Raw genomic sequence first — 15,348 nt, 5'->3', positions numbered from 1 at the left:
TGTATTTATTCATTTATACTATAATATATTGGAGTTATTTGAGGTGTACAACATATAGGAAATGTTGAGTTTTTATTAGATTTTTTATAATGTACTTTTTAGTTATGCATTTATATGTATTATAGTGGGTAATATTTAGGATGATGAATATTTTATGTGTGGTTATTTGACATTATTAGATGTAAACTGCAGGAATAGTCATTGCTCACGAATTATTCATGAACCCCGGATGTTGATTGGTTCAGTAATTAACTTTGTATTATAAATATACTGGCAGTTGGGGCATGCTCTGTCTTGATAAAGTCTCCAAATGGTTGGAGATGAAAGCGCTTGATTCACTGGATGTATCTGATTTATTTTTATTTGTTAAATTAAAGTTATCTTTTTTTAAGCACTTCTTAGTTGCTTATTTGGAATTTTTTCTTTCTTCATGTTGTTGCAACCAAGGCCATTTTTTGGACTGTTTGGAATAAAACTACACACACACACAGATACACAGATACAAATTCAAACACATGAGAATATGTAAAGTTTTGCTATTAAAAAAGAGATGTGACGTATATATACATTTCTTTAAGAATATAGCACTTTGTCTATGTGTAGAGTACTAGTACATGAATCAAGAAGTCTGGTTTCTGTACTGTTTTGTGCAGTCCTAAAGTAAAGAAGGTATAGCCAATACCACAGAACTTAATGTAAACACCAAAACCTACAAGTGCTGTCTGTTTTTGTTGTGCACATTTGCAATATTGTCTAGTGTGACATGAATCTTCAGTTCTTATCCAGGTGAGTGGCCTGGTCTAAAGAGCTTTTTCAGCCATGACTTGGCTACAGAAGCAGAATAAGAAAAAATAATCTGTACAAATTCAGTTTAATAATGGATCAGTGGTGCAAATACATATTCCACGTAATATATTGTAGTCAGTTTATGAAGTTGTAGTAGTGGAGAATGTACCCACCACTGGAACAGTTTGTTCCTGAGAAAGGACCCTGATTTTCTATATTTCCAGGGAAAATATGAGTAAATCTTAACTATGGACTGTCTGGGTATTGAGAAAGTATAATTTTCATGAAATTGGACATTTTAGACTAGAACACTGATTAACTTAAACCTGCATCCTCTTATCATATTTACAAATTTTAATGTGGTCAGTTTGCTTTAGTGACTGTTCTGTACACAAAATCTACTTTAATTTTGCATGTGTGTGTTTTCTGTGTGTAGATGTAGTACATAGTGTAATTAAATCACACTAAAAACGTAAATTATACTTAACAGTCACAGGTATATTTCCCGTGGTTTGTCTCACAAAAATGGAATTTTTTTTTTTTGGAGAATGTAAATCACTGTCCCTGCCCATGAGGGTGAAGAAGAAGGTAGACTTGATATTTTAATAATTGATTGGTGGTATATTAGTTCCTCTTCCTTTTATATTTGTTGTTAAAGTCTAAGTAAATAGCTGTAAACATCTACTCAGTATATTTTTTCAGGCCTTATTCAAGAATTCAAGATTGCTACCATGTTTTTCTGATGCTGAACTGTGGGTGCCTAACTGGAGTATGGAGTACATATAGGATTTCTTCTTTTGTTGGGCCCCGTGTTCTGTTCCCATTAATCTGTTTGCATGCATCTCAAAGCTTGCATTGGTGCTGTAAATTTTGTAGCTTAGATTGACAAGTCATTTACTTCAGCTTTCTTCATTTTTTTTTAAAGAAAATACTTTTTATCACACAGACTGTTGCTGTCTTCATATGTTGGGACTCATTTGTGTGTAACCTATATTTATTTTAATTTCAGTGGGGGAGAAAGTGGAAACATCTTCAGGAAAAAAGAATTCATTACCTGAACCACTTCCAAGCAGATCGGTAACAAAAGATGCTGAAGAAAAGCTGGAAGATTGGCTGGACAGTATGATATCTTAGTCCTGTGAGACAAAGGGCTTGTCACAATCGTCATGTAATATGCTGCACGACTACACCTTACAGAAGTTGACAGCAGCTGAGTTATTAAGGCTCAAACCTTTGTAAAATGTAACCCTGTTTTTTTTTTTACATTTGTTGTACCATATGTTGATGATGGCATCTGCTGTATTCTTGCCTCCCAAGACACCTTCGCAGTACTTACAGACTGGCATCGCAAGGCTGTGTTTGAAATTGTTACATTTTAGAAACAGTTTAGTTTCCATGCAAACAGTTTTTCTTTCTTAAATAGTGTGTATGTCTAGCTGTAGTCTATATCAGCATTGAACAAAATAAATAATCTTGACACACTGATAGTTTTAATTGCCTTTATTTTAATTTAAAACTGTGCAGCTCATGACAAACGGGCCATTGCACTCCTATTTTACAGTTACAGTACAGCTTATTTTCATTGTGCTTATACTGTCTTAGGGAAGAAATAAATACATTTCTAAATTAATAAGAGAACAGTTATTAAATACCATGAGGCACAGAATGTCATTTATTGCAGTGAACGTAATATTTAAGGAAAATAAAATGCAGGAAATTAGCAGCCTTACTGCATACATATGTCCATATATTACACTTGAGTCCATCATATTTAAATAAGTATTAAGAATTTAAATACATTAAACTAAAAGCGAAGTTTGTAATTATAGCAGCTTTGGAGTGGCTGTGGGAATTTGGATCTTATTAATGTTAATTTTTTTTTTACATTAAGACAAAGTAAAACAAAAGCTGCAAACATTCTAATTTAGAGAGCATCTTAAGGGAACCAAGGCATTCTGTAATGCTAATGTACTAAAACATTTTTCTTTTGCATAGCTTTTCTAAAGAATGTTAAGGCACTTTTTTGTTATCTCACTATAGCTGTTAACACAGTGAATGAAGTTCAGTCTTCAAACTGACTTCATACACGTTAACCTGTTATCATATTTTTATATATGTATACACACATACATATGAATACAGATATGACTGCAGAAGCCTGGTAAAAAAGCTAACCTCACAACAGTGTGTCCTTTTCCATTTTTCAAGGTGTGTCATTCTTCAGTGATGCAGTTAAGTAACTAGCATTCAAATCCCAGTAAATTCCATTACTTGTGCAATTCAAAGGTTTTTATAACAGCCCTATCAAGCTCTTTTGTCAGATAGGTGTTTGTGTAGTTTTGCAAACAGATACAAGATAATTATGTTCACAGTTATATAAAGTAATGTGCTGGATGCTGGGAAGATCATAAGTCAATTATGTGTTGGTTTTGTCACCTTTTTTTGTATTTTATATAAAATAGTCCAGAGATATTTAAGATTCAGGGTAATTGAAAGATTTTGTCTGAACCTTACAATGACCTAAATTACTTCTCTGAGATAAGACAGTACTTTGCTTTTCTTAATGTAACATGTTCTTTCATAAAGCTGATGCTTTCCAGGTTTGTGCCATAATGCTGCAGCTCAGTTTAGATATGTGCTTTCAGTTTCAATTGTATGCATCTTTTAGATGCACTATCAGTTCACTTGTGAACTGGTTTGTAGATGGTTTAACTGAGTTGATCTTCATACTGTTTCCTGAAGCAGTCTCCAGCAGGGAAGAAATCCCAGCAGCGTTCCTGGTACATTTTCCACACAAACGACTCCTGAAATACATTCAACAAACAATTAATTGTACATGTGGTTTAGTGAAAAAAAGTGTTCCTCTGTTTTTACTAAATCTACTTGATTCACATTTAAAGAGATAATGAACAATTTATTTTTAATTATGCAGAATTTTCATGTAGCACTCACTTGCTCTCTTTGTAGCATCGTCCACTGTCTTGTCCCCTCATTCCTAAACCTTCCTAACTATTGATGAAAATGATATGGTGCTGTTAAAGTTCATGTTGGATAACTCCAAGAGTTTATGGGTTTGGACCACCATCCCTGACACTGGAGGAGCTAGGTAGGGAAGGGCAGAAATGAAGGGGCATAGCCTGCTTACCTCTAGGGGGGAGGGTGGGGGTGGCAAGCACTTAGGGGCACACTGTCAGGAATACCCTTTGCCCCATTGCATGCCCTCCTCCTACTCCTTGACATATGAGTGCAGTTAGGAATGGGAAAACTAAAGCAGAAAACCTCAATCACCCTAATAGCAGTATTAGTGATCGTTTCTCCTGGTAAACCATTATCCAGCTAAGTTGGAAAGAATAGGATGATTGAACATATAGGGAGCTTATTACTGACAGATAGTGAGGGCAAAGGATGCAAAAAAAAAAAAAAAAGATCTACTTTTATTTTGTTCACAGGCAGCATATGTAATGGCAGTAAAATACAAATCATAATGCTTTGATTTATATTTTATCTGCTAGAACTATAAGCCAACTAAATTAAAATATATTTGTATTTGAAACAAAATAGTAACACTACCTCATATTTAAAAGTCACAGAGGAAATGTCTTTAACTGTGCTCTGGCTTAGCATCACTCAGTACAAAGTGCCACCATAGGGACTTTTCTCTGATCTCAGAATCTCTGGAGATAGTGGTAGAAGCTTTTCATCAGATCAACTTGTTTGTGTTTTCCTGCCTGATTACCCAACCATGGAGTCTCTGGCAATGGAGATATAGGTCACCATCAATTAGTACAAGTCTGTGCTTCTCATGCCTTAATGGAGTAACCATATAACAGATATCTCATCTTCTCCTGGTTTCTGATACAAAAGCGCTTTTGGACCTGTGAGACTTTTACTTAGTTAACATAGATAACATGAACAAAAACATAACTAAATAAATCCAGAACCATATCATTCCCCTAGATAGGGCCTAGCAGGTTAGGGATTTGGCCTTCAGGACTGTATTCCAAAAATTTCAGGCCAATTTTTTGACATTCCTTCTACGATTTATGGCAGTAACAGTGCTCACAGTCCCCGTGGTCCATTTCCATATATAGGTCAGGCTTTGTTTAGTTCACTGATGGTGCATGTAGAATCATGAGCCCATTTCAGATCACCTCTTTTTTGTATACCTTTTTATAGCTTTCTGAATTGGTGGGGTTTCAGCCCACAACCTAGAGACAGGCTTTCCTGTTTATTCTCCCATTCCCAAAACAGTCCTTGGCTTAAACATATCTTTGGATAGATGAGGAGCTTCATCTCAAGTTTGCTGTGGTCCGGGATAATGGAGCTGTTTGGTGGAAAGTATCAACATCAACAAGTTTAAGTCCGTATTTTAGGCCTTGCAAGTTCTGGAAGCATTCCTGAAACATGAAACCCTCCTTGTAAACTATGACATCCAGGCAGTGTAAGATACATGAACAAGCAGGGGTGATTCTAACCATTCTATTGGAAAGCAGTGCATGCAGTAGTGGCCCACCCATTAGGGCATCTTCTAACAGTCTGATGTCACAGGAAGAATTGAATGTCCTAGAGGATGAGTGAAGTTGCAACTTAAGCCCCATTCTTGATATGTGGTTGCAGAATGACTGTGCTTTGCATGTCTTCTAGAGATAATGCACCCCAGCAATCATGCTGTTTGCCATGTGGGATAATGCTTTATTAACCAATTTCTTCTCCCTCAAAGAGAACAGGAGGAGGAGTAGGTGGGAGATATGTTCTCTACAGAATGCACAAAATGTTCCTGTATGTTTCTTTCATATTCCTCACCTGCTGATGAAATTTCATTTACAAGGACTTGTGCCTGTCACATTATGGCGATTCAGAAGAGCCTGACTCCAGGACTTTGAAATCATGGTCTCTCCATGGATGGATATGGTCCAGATGTTGTGTCTCTGGCAGGATGACTGCCTCCACATGAAAGTGCAGTAGTTCTTTTTCCATCACGGACTTTAACAAGACAGATATCGTAAGGGTTACTAGGAAGCCTCCCAGTAAGGTCACCTGCAAAGACAGGACAGAACTGTTTTCCATATGAACCAAGATATAACCCCATCTTCCTTATTCATCTTTGTGATCTGAGCCTCAGTTATTCCATCATCAGAGTGCATGTCTCCAGCATCTTGTATCATGTTGTAATGGTGGGCAAAACTGTTTTCACTGCATAGACTAGTAAACATGTTCCTGAAAAAGGTCCTTAATCTCCCATCCCAGTTAATGACTCCTCCTCTCCCTTGAGATTAAAAGCTTTGCAAGAGCATGTTGTTGCATTCACTCTTTGAGCAGGCTTGTTTAGGATTTTTTGTCATGAAGATACTTTCCAGGTAGCCATCACCTCCACTGAGTAGATTTCTGAATTTCAGGCCTCTTGTGTGTTTGTCAGAGCTAATCTATATTTCCTCCTGACTACTGTCTTTGAGCTATCACTCTGCCAGTCTAATTATCTCGTAGTAGTTTTTACAGGTGCTGGCAAGTGTGGGTTGAGAGAACATATCCTTCATACCGTGAATATTCACAATTAGTTATGGTTGCACATTTCACAAATTCACTTATCACAAGAAGAGCAGCTGTTTATTTCCTTGACACTGGCAAAGTATGTTCTGTGGTTGTCAGAGAAACGTTATGCAGATGATCTGTCATTTGTCACTGCAAGGTTGTGACAGTTCCTACATCAAATTCCAAGAAGATCTGGCTGTGTTTACTGCAAGTTTCAGAAATTCTACTGTAATAGATATCTCTGGCGTGGCTATCTCCTTGTCGGTGGAAAAACTTTGCCAAGAACTAGTATCTTTATCTCCACCTCAAGAGCACAGCATGCCCTGGGATTCTACACTTAGGTATGCATTCTACTAATTTTGCACTTTCATTTTTGAGACACTGTTTCAGTTTCTGTTGAAGTATTCTTCCAACCATTCTCTTGATGGATCACTAAAGTGGACAAATTATTCCTTACTTCCATTCCCATCTTCTTGGATACTCTAACTGATTTGTGGCAGTAGAACTTCTTGTAAGTAAATTATCAAGGTTATAAATCTATAATTTTATTGATAGTTATATTTTCTTGGAGAGATGTTTACCTGTTTGAGTGAAGATCGATTCTGACAGACATTAGCACTCTTAGGCATGTCTTATATGGGCCTAATTAGTCATCATACATACCCTGTACATTGAAGTTTGAACATTTAAGTTTAGTCACATCTTGAAAGGTAGAAGTATGTGGCCATATATTTCTATATTGTTTATAGCAAAAAGAATGTTAACAGCATACCTAGTTCATCCATTTCTGCTAAAATTTTACCATGTTAGATGTTTATTAAATGTTCACATTGTAAGGTTTGTATGGAGACATACCAAAACTAGAAGAAATTAAAAAAAAATGTAGAGTGATGTGGTGGGGGAGAGAGAGGTTTACAACTAAAATGGCAGAGAGTAAGCTGTATACCTCACCTTGCAGCTGATCTGTGTAATTGTCTGCACCAGGGTTGAGAATGAATGATTCATATCAATGGTAATGAAGACTGTACTGGCAGGAAGTTAAATCGTGAAGTGAGACTTTTTCCTTCTAAAATGTATGCTGTTTCTGGAAGTTCAGCTTCTTCTATATGCTTTGTAGATACTTTTCATATAACCCTCAGAATAACTTGCAAGAATTTCCTGCCTCAGAATAACTTGCAAGAATTTCCTGCCTTACACTTTAGACGGAGTTGTGAGTAATTTCTTTCTGTAGTCTGTTTATATAGAAGGCAGTTTTACCCATGTGTACTGTTTTATTACTGTCTCTGTATATATCAACACACTGCATCTCTCTTAACTTCTTATTGCAAGAAATCTGGGCAAAATCTAAAATAATGCCCCAGTTGGCATGTACCTCACTAAATACCTGCAACAACAGGAGAGACCACAAAAGTACCTCACAAAGAGGATCCTAGGCCTTAAACATTTGTCCTATATGGATAGACTCAAAAAACTCCAACTATTCCCTGTCTCATATCGCCTACTTAGAGGCGATCTCTGCTAGACTTACAAAGCCATGTCAGCTCTGTTAGAAATGCTACATCTAAAGAAATCCCAATCCCTCCGCACCACATGCTCCAGAGACCTCAACCTCATTACCACAATCAACAGAACATGCTGGGGGGACAGGTTCATAACTCAGAAACTGTCCATGCTATGGAATAGACTTTCCCATACATGTCAAGCAGAGCACCTCACTGGCCCTCTTCAAGAGAAATCTTGATGAGTGGATTGGGAATAGAAAATTCACCCCAGAGATCACTCCAATGGCTTCACTCGACAGAGGCACTGGGAACTAAGGTCGGGTGGCACAATGCCAGGATAATCTTATGTGCTAGGCTTGTAAAGGCTCCAGGGCCATTAGCCTAGTACACACCTATGAACCTATAATGTTGGGGGGGGGGGGCAAAGGCCCAAAAAATAGGGATAGCTTTTAAATATTGCTCTTATAAACAGAAAGTTGCTAGAATAACATGTTTTGTGTTAGCAAGCATTTTCTGAAGAATATAAAGTCTGAAACTCAAATGTCTGTCATTGACTTCAGTCCTCAGTGATTTGCCAGATAACCAAAAATTTTATGATGAATAGGCAAAAATCTGGGCAGCTGAGATGTAAGCACACATGTATCTATATATTGTTTGGTAGTTTAGCTCACAGAATTCAGGCTATGAGCTGCTGATGAGCTTCATCCTATAGTCCAGGACTTGATTACATCTGTTTTTCTACTATATGACTCTGAACAAGTGTTTTATTAAGGAGTACTTGCAGGTTGGTTCTGAAAAGGGGCTTGTGCCTGGTGTATTTGTTTAGTTAAATGAATATAATAGAAACACACACACACACACACACACACACACACACTTCTGTTACATCTTAACCTTGTTACTTACCTGGCCTGTATGCTCTGTTTCATCCTTGTTAATTAGATACATCAGGAAGAACCTACAGTAAACAAAATAACATATTATAGCAGAGTATTGAGGAATTAGCACATACACATATTCTTACAAATATATGTAAGTTTTTCTTATTAAATTTTAAAAATAACAATGAGTATTGAAACCATCACTACTGTAATTTATATCATTGCAGTCTATAGATCTTATTTTTTTTTTAATTACCCTGTAAATTTAAATTTGGAAAACATACTCTGGCAGGTTGACAATATACTTTCTTAAAAAGGTGGCATCTCAAAGGCCTCTTAAATTAGGACTCTGCCCCAAATAATAGAATTAGGGAAGGTAGCTGGTTCCGGAGGACTGGACAAGATATAAGAGTATGAGATCCACAGAGATGGGCCAAATCACTGTTTGGCAGGCCAAGGTAAAGAACAAAGCCACTATATTTATCACCACCCCAAGTACTACAGACGGTGACCGATAAATTAATATGCAGAGTTGTGGAACATAAGGTGGGAAATGAACAGTTTGGATTCAGATCAGGATGTAGCACAACTGACCCAATGTTTGCAGTGAGACAGATACTTGAGAAGAAGTTTGGGATGAGGAAAGCATCCAAATGAGCATTCCTACACTTGGGGAAAGCATGCCAAGGTCTCAAGAAAGCTGATTTGGGCAGTCCTGCAGTGGTCCAAAGTCCCAGAAACATTGGCAGAATTAGTGCATGCTATGTACAAGGACCCAGTGACTCGAGTACGAACAGTGTTTAGTCTTACAGAGGAGTTCCCACTGAGAGTGGGTGTGCACCAGAGTTCAGCTCTGAGCCCACTGCTGTTCCTACTGGTGATGGACTACATTAGCAAACAGGTGTGAGGTGACAGATCAACAAAGTTGCTGTATGCAGACAATGTGCCATTATAGGCAGACTCTGAGTAAGAACTTCAACTGAATATGACATCCAGACAGAACTGTCAAGCTTGGCCCTTGAAACAACTAGCAGCCCCTCACCTGACAATTTGCGCAGTCTTGTAGTGACATAAGGTCTTGCCATATCACCATGTCTTTCAAATAAGCATAATCCAGATGTTGCAGGGAAAGAGGATAAACATTCTACATACACCTCAGGCTGCAACTGGCAGCCGGCATAGTTCATGCAAGCATGGGCATAATACAGTTTATTTTTGAACTTCCATTCAAAAGCCTAGCAGCGGAATTCTACACCAGTTGCAAGTCGGCCATATCACTGTTTGGCTGCCCAGGGTAATGAATGTTGCAGTAATCTAACCAGAACAAAACCACCACATTTATCACCACCCCAAGTAAAGTGTTTGATCTAGACTATATTCTTCAGGTGGAAATAAGATGTCTTGACAATGGCTTGGTCATCCTTCAGTGTCAGACTCTTCAAGAAAAATACCCAGATCTTGAATGCAAGAACCACATTTCAGCTGATTCCCTCCATAAGTAATTGATGGAGAGAACAGATGAATATTTGTCAAGTGAACAATGGCATGCACCAGCCCTGCCTCAGTCTCTTGGCTGGATTGAACTTCAGCTGACAAGTCATTAACTAAAGGTTGGAATCAAAGCAGTGAGATGGAAAACCAGGCATACTCTCCAGATAAAAAGAGAGGAATAGGTGAATGTCAGCATATGATTAATAATAAATGCCCTTCCATTCAAAGATCTTACTACAACATATACACAGTGAAAAAAACAAGTCCTGATGGACCATAATTTACCATGTAGGAACCTGAAGAATTAAGAATAGCCATCCCATACTGAGTACATCCAGAAAGGTAGGAAGCATATCTTTCAAGGACTGTAGTAGATAACCCACAGTGTGTCCTCAGACACTATTAGCCACTGTCAAGAGATCAAGAAGAACCAGGACTTCAGATATTGATCTCTAGCCAATCAGGTCACTAATCAATCTATCACAGACTTAGTACTGTGCCTAGATCTAAATTCAAACGACAAGGACCTTACAATCCGCAAGGCATCATAAGAGACTACAGCTACACACACACCACTTTCTCAGTAACCTTTCCAATAAGTGGAAAGTTAGGGACACTATAGGAGTTTTGCAACAAGCACCAATTCAGAGAAAGCTACTTAATGACTGGGGGTGGTTAAAGCTACTTTTAATAAATATGGAAACACCCCATTTCTCAAAGAGGATTGAATTATTCAGGAGAATAACAGAACCTGGTGAAGGAGGTATGCTCTTATCAGCCTTGTAGCCCCAGGATCCAGTGCACTTCTGATCAAACATATAGTCAAAATAGTATTCATACATTTGTCGTAACCAATTAATAAACTCCGCCAGCAAGAGTCCTAGTTACCAGTCTCTGATAACCACACATGCTCAACAGGCGTATCTTGGGGAAGGAAGTACCTTATCTTGTCTGCAAAAATTCTTGCAATTTCCTCACCATCAGCAGTGTTAAAAAAACACCATGGGCTGTCAGGAATCAGGAGTTCACTCCTACTCCAAGGATATATTTTAAAAGAGTTAGTCTGAACCAGTTGACATGATGATTAAGGTCTTTGCCTGCAAAGTACAAGGTTCAATCCTGACTTTCCGACCAGTGCCGGTTTGGAGTTTCCATGTTCTCCTTGTGTCTCTCTGTGGTTTCTCCCACTTCTGAAAAAAAAAAAAAAAAAACATGGAGAGTGTTCCCATCTCAAACTCACCTAAAGAATGGAACTGTTGGCAGCAACACAGACTCTAGATGGTGCCTTATTGGAGGAAGAGTTGTATAGACTAACTGCTTTGGACATCTTCTGTGGTGCACAGTATCCTCAAGATAGGAGAACATGGATCACACGTGCACCGTGGCAGGGCTAGCCACTCGATGTAAAAATATGGGTCTAGGTGATCCAGTCATTTTGACTAATGTCACCAAATGGGCATAGGTATTTGCCAGTGATAAGTGGGTTGAAGATCCGACCTATGCAAGGGACCCATGCTAATGGTGGGAGGGGGTGTATGTGCTCCTATTGGCTAGTGTGTGCCTGTCATAAAGCCAAGCAGCCCTGGGTCAATAAGCTATTGGCTGGTCGGTGTCCAGTTGCCCTGCCTGAGTTACCTAAGATAACTCTTGTTGAGTGAATGCTGCATGTAAAAAACAATCAACCTGCTAAACAACTAAGAAGTGGGTTCACTGACAGGATGAGACTTGGAAGTGAATGACATGATGGTAAGGAAGAAGCAGGACATCCTATGTATCCAGAAGACAGGTGGAAGGGCAGTGCAGCAAAGTTGCTTGTCTGTGGGATCCATAGTCTACTGCTCAGGAGGAGGAGAGCTAGAAATGATGTGGGAATTGTGGTGAAGGAGAAGCTTCAGAAGAAAGTGAGGGATGACATCAGAATTAGGGATAGATTCATGATAATCAGACTCCAGTATAATGATATGGCAGTATTCATAATCTCAACCTATGCCCCACAGCAGGGTTGTGATAGTGAGGAAAAGCGTGCATTCAGACAACAGTTGCACAAAAAAGGAATTGGTGTTGGAACCTGAATACACACATCAGGATGGACAGAACAAGATATGAGGACTGCATGGGTCAGGCAACATGAATAAAGAAGGAATCTAGACTTCTGTCTGGCAAATGGCTTGATGGTAGCCAACACATTTTTCAGTCAGAGCTAGAGTCACAAGGTCACATACAAGAGTGAAGAGTATGCAACTCAGGTAGGCTTCCTCCTAGTAAGGAAAGGACACTAGAATCAGCAATTGCAAAGTCATTCTCAGTGGAACAGTCAGCCCACAGCACAAACCACTAGTTGCAACAATCAGCTGCAAGCAGTAGTCAGAGAAGGCTGTAAAGTCAACAAGAACCAGGATGAAGGTATGTAAGTTGACTGGAGAGAAAGTACAACAGTTCAAGGGATTACTCAGGGCTCTAGCACCTCACGTAGAAGAGGAAATAGGTAGAGTTGAAGAAGAAGAATGGCAGTGCCTCAAAACAGCATGTGTAAGGGCTACAGAACAGATATGTAGCTCAGCCAGGTATGGAAATAAGGTGCATAAGGAAAGCTGGTGGTGGACTGCAGAAGTCCAGGAAGTCATCAAAAAAAGGAGTACAGGAAAATGTAGGAGAGAGGAAGAAAAGACAGACCAGGGTAGGAAGGAATACTGATTGGTTAATAAAGAGACTAAGAGAGGAGTTGCAATAGCAAAGAACAAGGCATTAGAGGCACTCTTCCAACATCTGGAAAGTTGAAGAAGCTCTATAAATGGTGCAAAGAAACTCTTATCAGGTTGCAAAGCAAAGATAGAAAGATAAAGAAGATAGTCAGATGCCCCTTCACAAGGGATGCCAGTAACAACCTGCTCACCAGCCCATAGGAAATTAAAGGCATATGGAAGGAGTACTTTCACCAGCTTCTGACTGAGAAAAAAAAACAGCAGAAGCTGTACTACCCCAGACACAGCCTACAATTCAAAAAGAGGAGAAGCCCACCATAGATAAAGTAAGAACAGCATTAAGGAAAAGGAAGTCAGGGAAAACAGCAGCCTTAGATGAGGTCACTGCAGATAAGATCAAGATGTTGGGAGACCAGGGGAGAGAAAGCTCCTGAGGGTACTCCTAGCAGTATGGAGAGAAGGACCTATCCCAGATGACTGGAGAATAAGCATACTAGTGTCAGTGTTCAAGAACTAAGGTGATATTCAGAGCGATGGGCAGTATAAGGGTATCAGACTCCTGTCACACTGCATGAACATTCTGGAGAGGGTGACCGATAAACAAATATGCAAAGTTGTAGAAAGTAAGATGGGTTTGGACTCGGACCATGATACAGCACAACTGACCTAATGTTTGTAGTGAGACAGACAGATACTTGAGGAGAAGCTAGAGTTGAGGAAAGAGTCCAACTGGGTATTACTAGACTTGGAGAAATATATGACAGTGTCTCAAGAAAGCTGATTTCATCAGTACTCTGGTGGTCCAAGGTCCCAGAAACATTGGTAGTTAGTGCAAGATATTTACAAGGACCCGATGACTTAAGTGCAAAATGTGTTTGGTCTCACAGAGGGTTTCCCAGTGGGAGTGGGTGTGCCTCACGGTTGAGCTCAAACCCCACTGCTGTTCATACTGGAGATGGACTATATTAGAAAACAGGTTGGAGAGAGTGGCAAAATTGCAGTATGCATACAGTGTGACATTACAAGCAGACTGTTAGCATGAACTTTGGCAAAGGGTAGGGAAATGGAATGCAAAACTAAAGACTCATGGGATGAAACTGAGTACAGATAAGACAGTTGTAATGGCAACAAATAGGTGGTATTAGAAGAAGCTGAACAACTAAGAGAGAATGGAAAATAGTGGAACAAGTTACAGTGTCTGGGAGGAGTAGTTGAGGATATAAGTGCAGAAGTCAAAGTAGCTCCTATTGTAGAAAAGGTCAAAGAGAACAGATTACTGTTGTTTGGGCACATGTGCAGGAAAGCAGAAGACAATCTGGTGAAAATTATTTGGGACCGACAGGAAGAAGACAAGAGGAAATGAGGGTGCCCAGCAAAGAGATGGATAGATTGCATGAGAGAAGACCAGCAACAGTCCAGCATGAGTGTTGAAGAAGGTAGAAGAGTAGAATTGAACAAGGAGAAATGGTTACAAGTGACATGACACCCTGACCCCATGTAGAAAATGGGCAAAAGGGGGTGATGATGTTGCTCTTGAACCTTTTTCAACTCCATACCAGATAAAAAATGCATTTACTCTAGTGCCCAAGTGTTCTTGCCTGAGAATCTGAATTACACAGAAACCAAGGCACGGTCCTGAGTTCATATCCATTCAGGTCTCTGTGATAAATACTTATACAGTACCCAGCTTGTTCCAAATCAGCCTGGCACAGCCCTAAACTATTCATTAGGGGAACAGGTCCTGAGCACTAGCTGGAGAAGGTAGATTGGCACCCAAGATATTTGCACAGGGTCTATGGGACCCTGATCCTCATGACAGCTCATATTTCAAATAGTGTGTTCACAATGATTTTCTTGTATCAGGAATGCTATCTGAGCTGAACCATACTATACTTTTTCTGTTCAAAAGAATTGTGATGATAATGTCAGAATGACATGGTCTACTTGTAGTTCCAAATGTACCTTCTGATTATGCAAAAAATAGCAAACTAATTCAAATTTCCTTATTCTAAACATTATGCTCAACATTTCTAATCATCCATTGATTTTGTGTCAAGTTTGTGACTTTTAGACCATTCCTTAATTCTATGTTTAACTCTCCATTATAATCATCCAGTGAAATCTTAACTGTGCTTTTAGTAGGGAGTGCATTTTAAGCCTTTGAGGAAGTAACTGTAGCTCTAGATGGATCTAGTTCAGAAAATAGACTTCTTAAAATGACGAACTTCATATGGTCGAGACCATATGATCAATGTGTTAAAAAGTCAAAAAAACAAAACAAAGAAACAAAAAAATGGGAGGCTGGAAATGTTGAACTGCCACTGATCAAGCAGGGCTATTTTGCCATCAGTCCTTCTGTGTGCAGTTAATTTTCTTCTAGTGTATAATGAAGTGGTCAAGTCAGATAACTGAATATTTAACTGACAGTATGAGTGCTTTGGAAAATTACAGGAAAAA

At 39.0% G+C, this 15,348-nt stretch overlaps 2 protein-coding genes across 2 annotated transcripts in view; one reads left to right on the top strand and one right to left on the bottom strand.

Moving 5' to 3' along the window:
• Positions 1–2,268, top strand: part of AVEN (apoptosis and caspase activation inhibitor) — a 174,042-nt gene extending 171,774 nt beyond the window's left edge. The window contains exon 4 of the mRNA XM_044074156.1: positions 1,796–2,268. Within this exon, the coding sequence (XP_043930091.1) occupies positions 1,796–1,920 (125 nt within the window). The 3' untranslated portion in view covers positions 1,921–2,268. The remainder of the gene's footprint in view (positions 1–1,795) is intronic.
• Positions 2,269–2,271: 3 nt separating this feature from the next.
• The window catches only part of RYR3 (ryanodine receptor 3), a 3,250,282-nt gene continuing 3,237,205 nt past the window's right edge, over positions 2,272–15,348 (bottom strand). The window contains exons 103-104 of the mRNA XM_044074157.1: positions 8,724–8,775; positions 2,272–3,590 (exon numbers count right to left, since the gene is read on the bottom strand). Of these exons, the coding sequence (XP_043930092.1) occupies positions 3,495–3,590; positions 8,724–8,775 (148 nt within the window). The 3' untranslated portion in view covers positions 2,272–3,494. The remainder of the gene's footprint in view (positions 3,591–8,723; positions 8,776–15,348) is intronic.

This window comes from Protopterus annectens, chromosome 6.part0 (genome assembly GCF_019279795.1).
Source record: "Protopterus annectens isolate FY-2018-M chromosome 6.part0, PAN1.0, whole genome shotgun sequence".
NCBI lineage: Eukaryota > Metazoa > Chordata > Ceratodontiformes > Protopteridae > Protopterus > Protopterus annectens.
The sequence above is the reverse complement of the archived record's forward strand: the minus strand, read 5'-3'. Positions and strand labels throughout refer to the sequence as shown.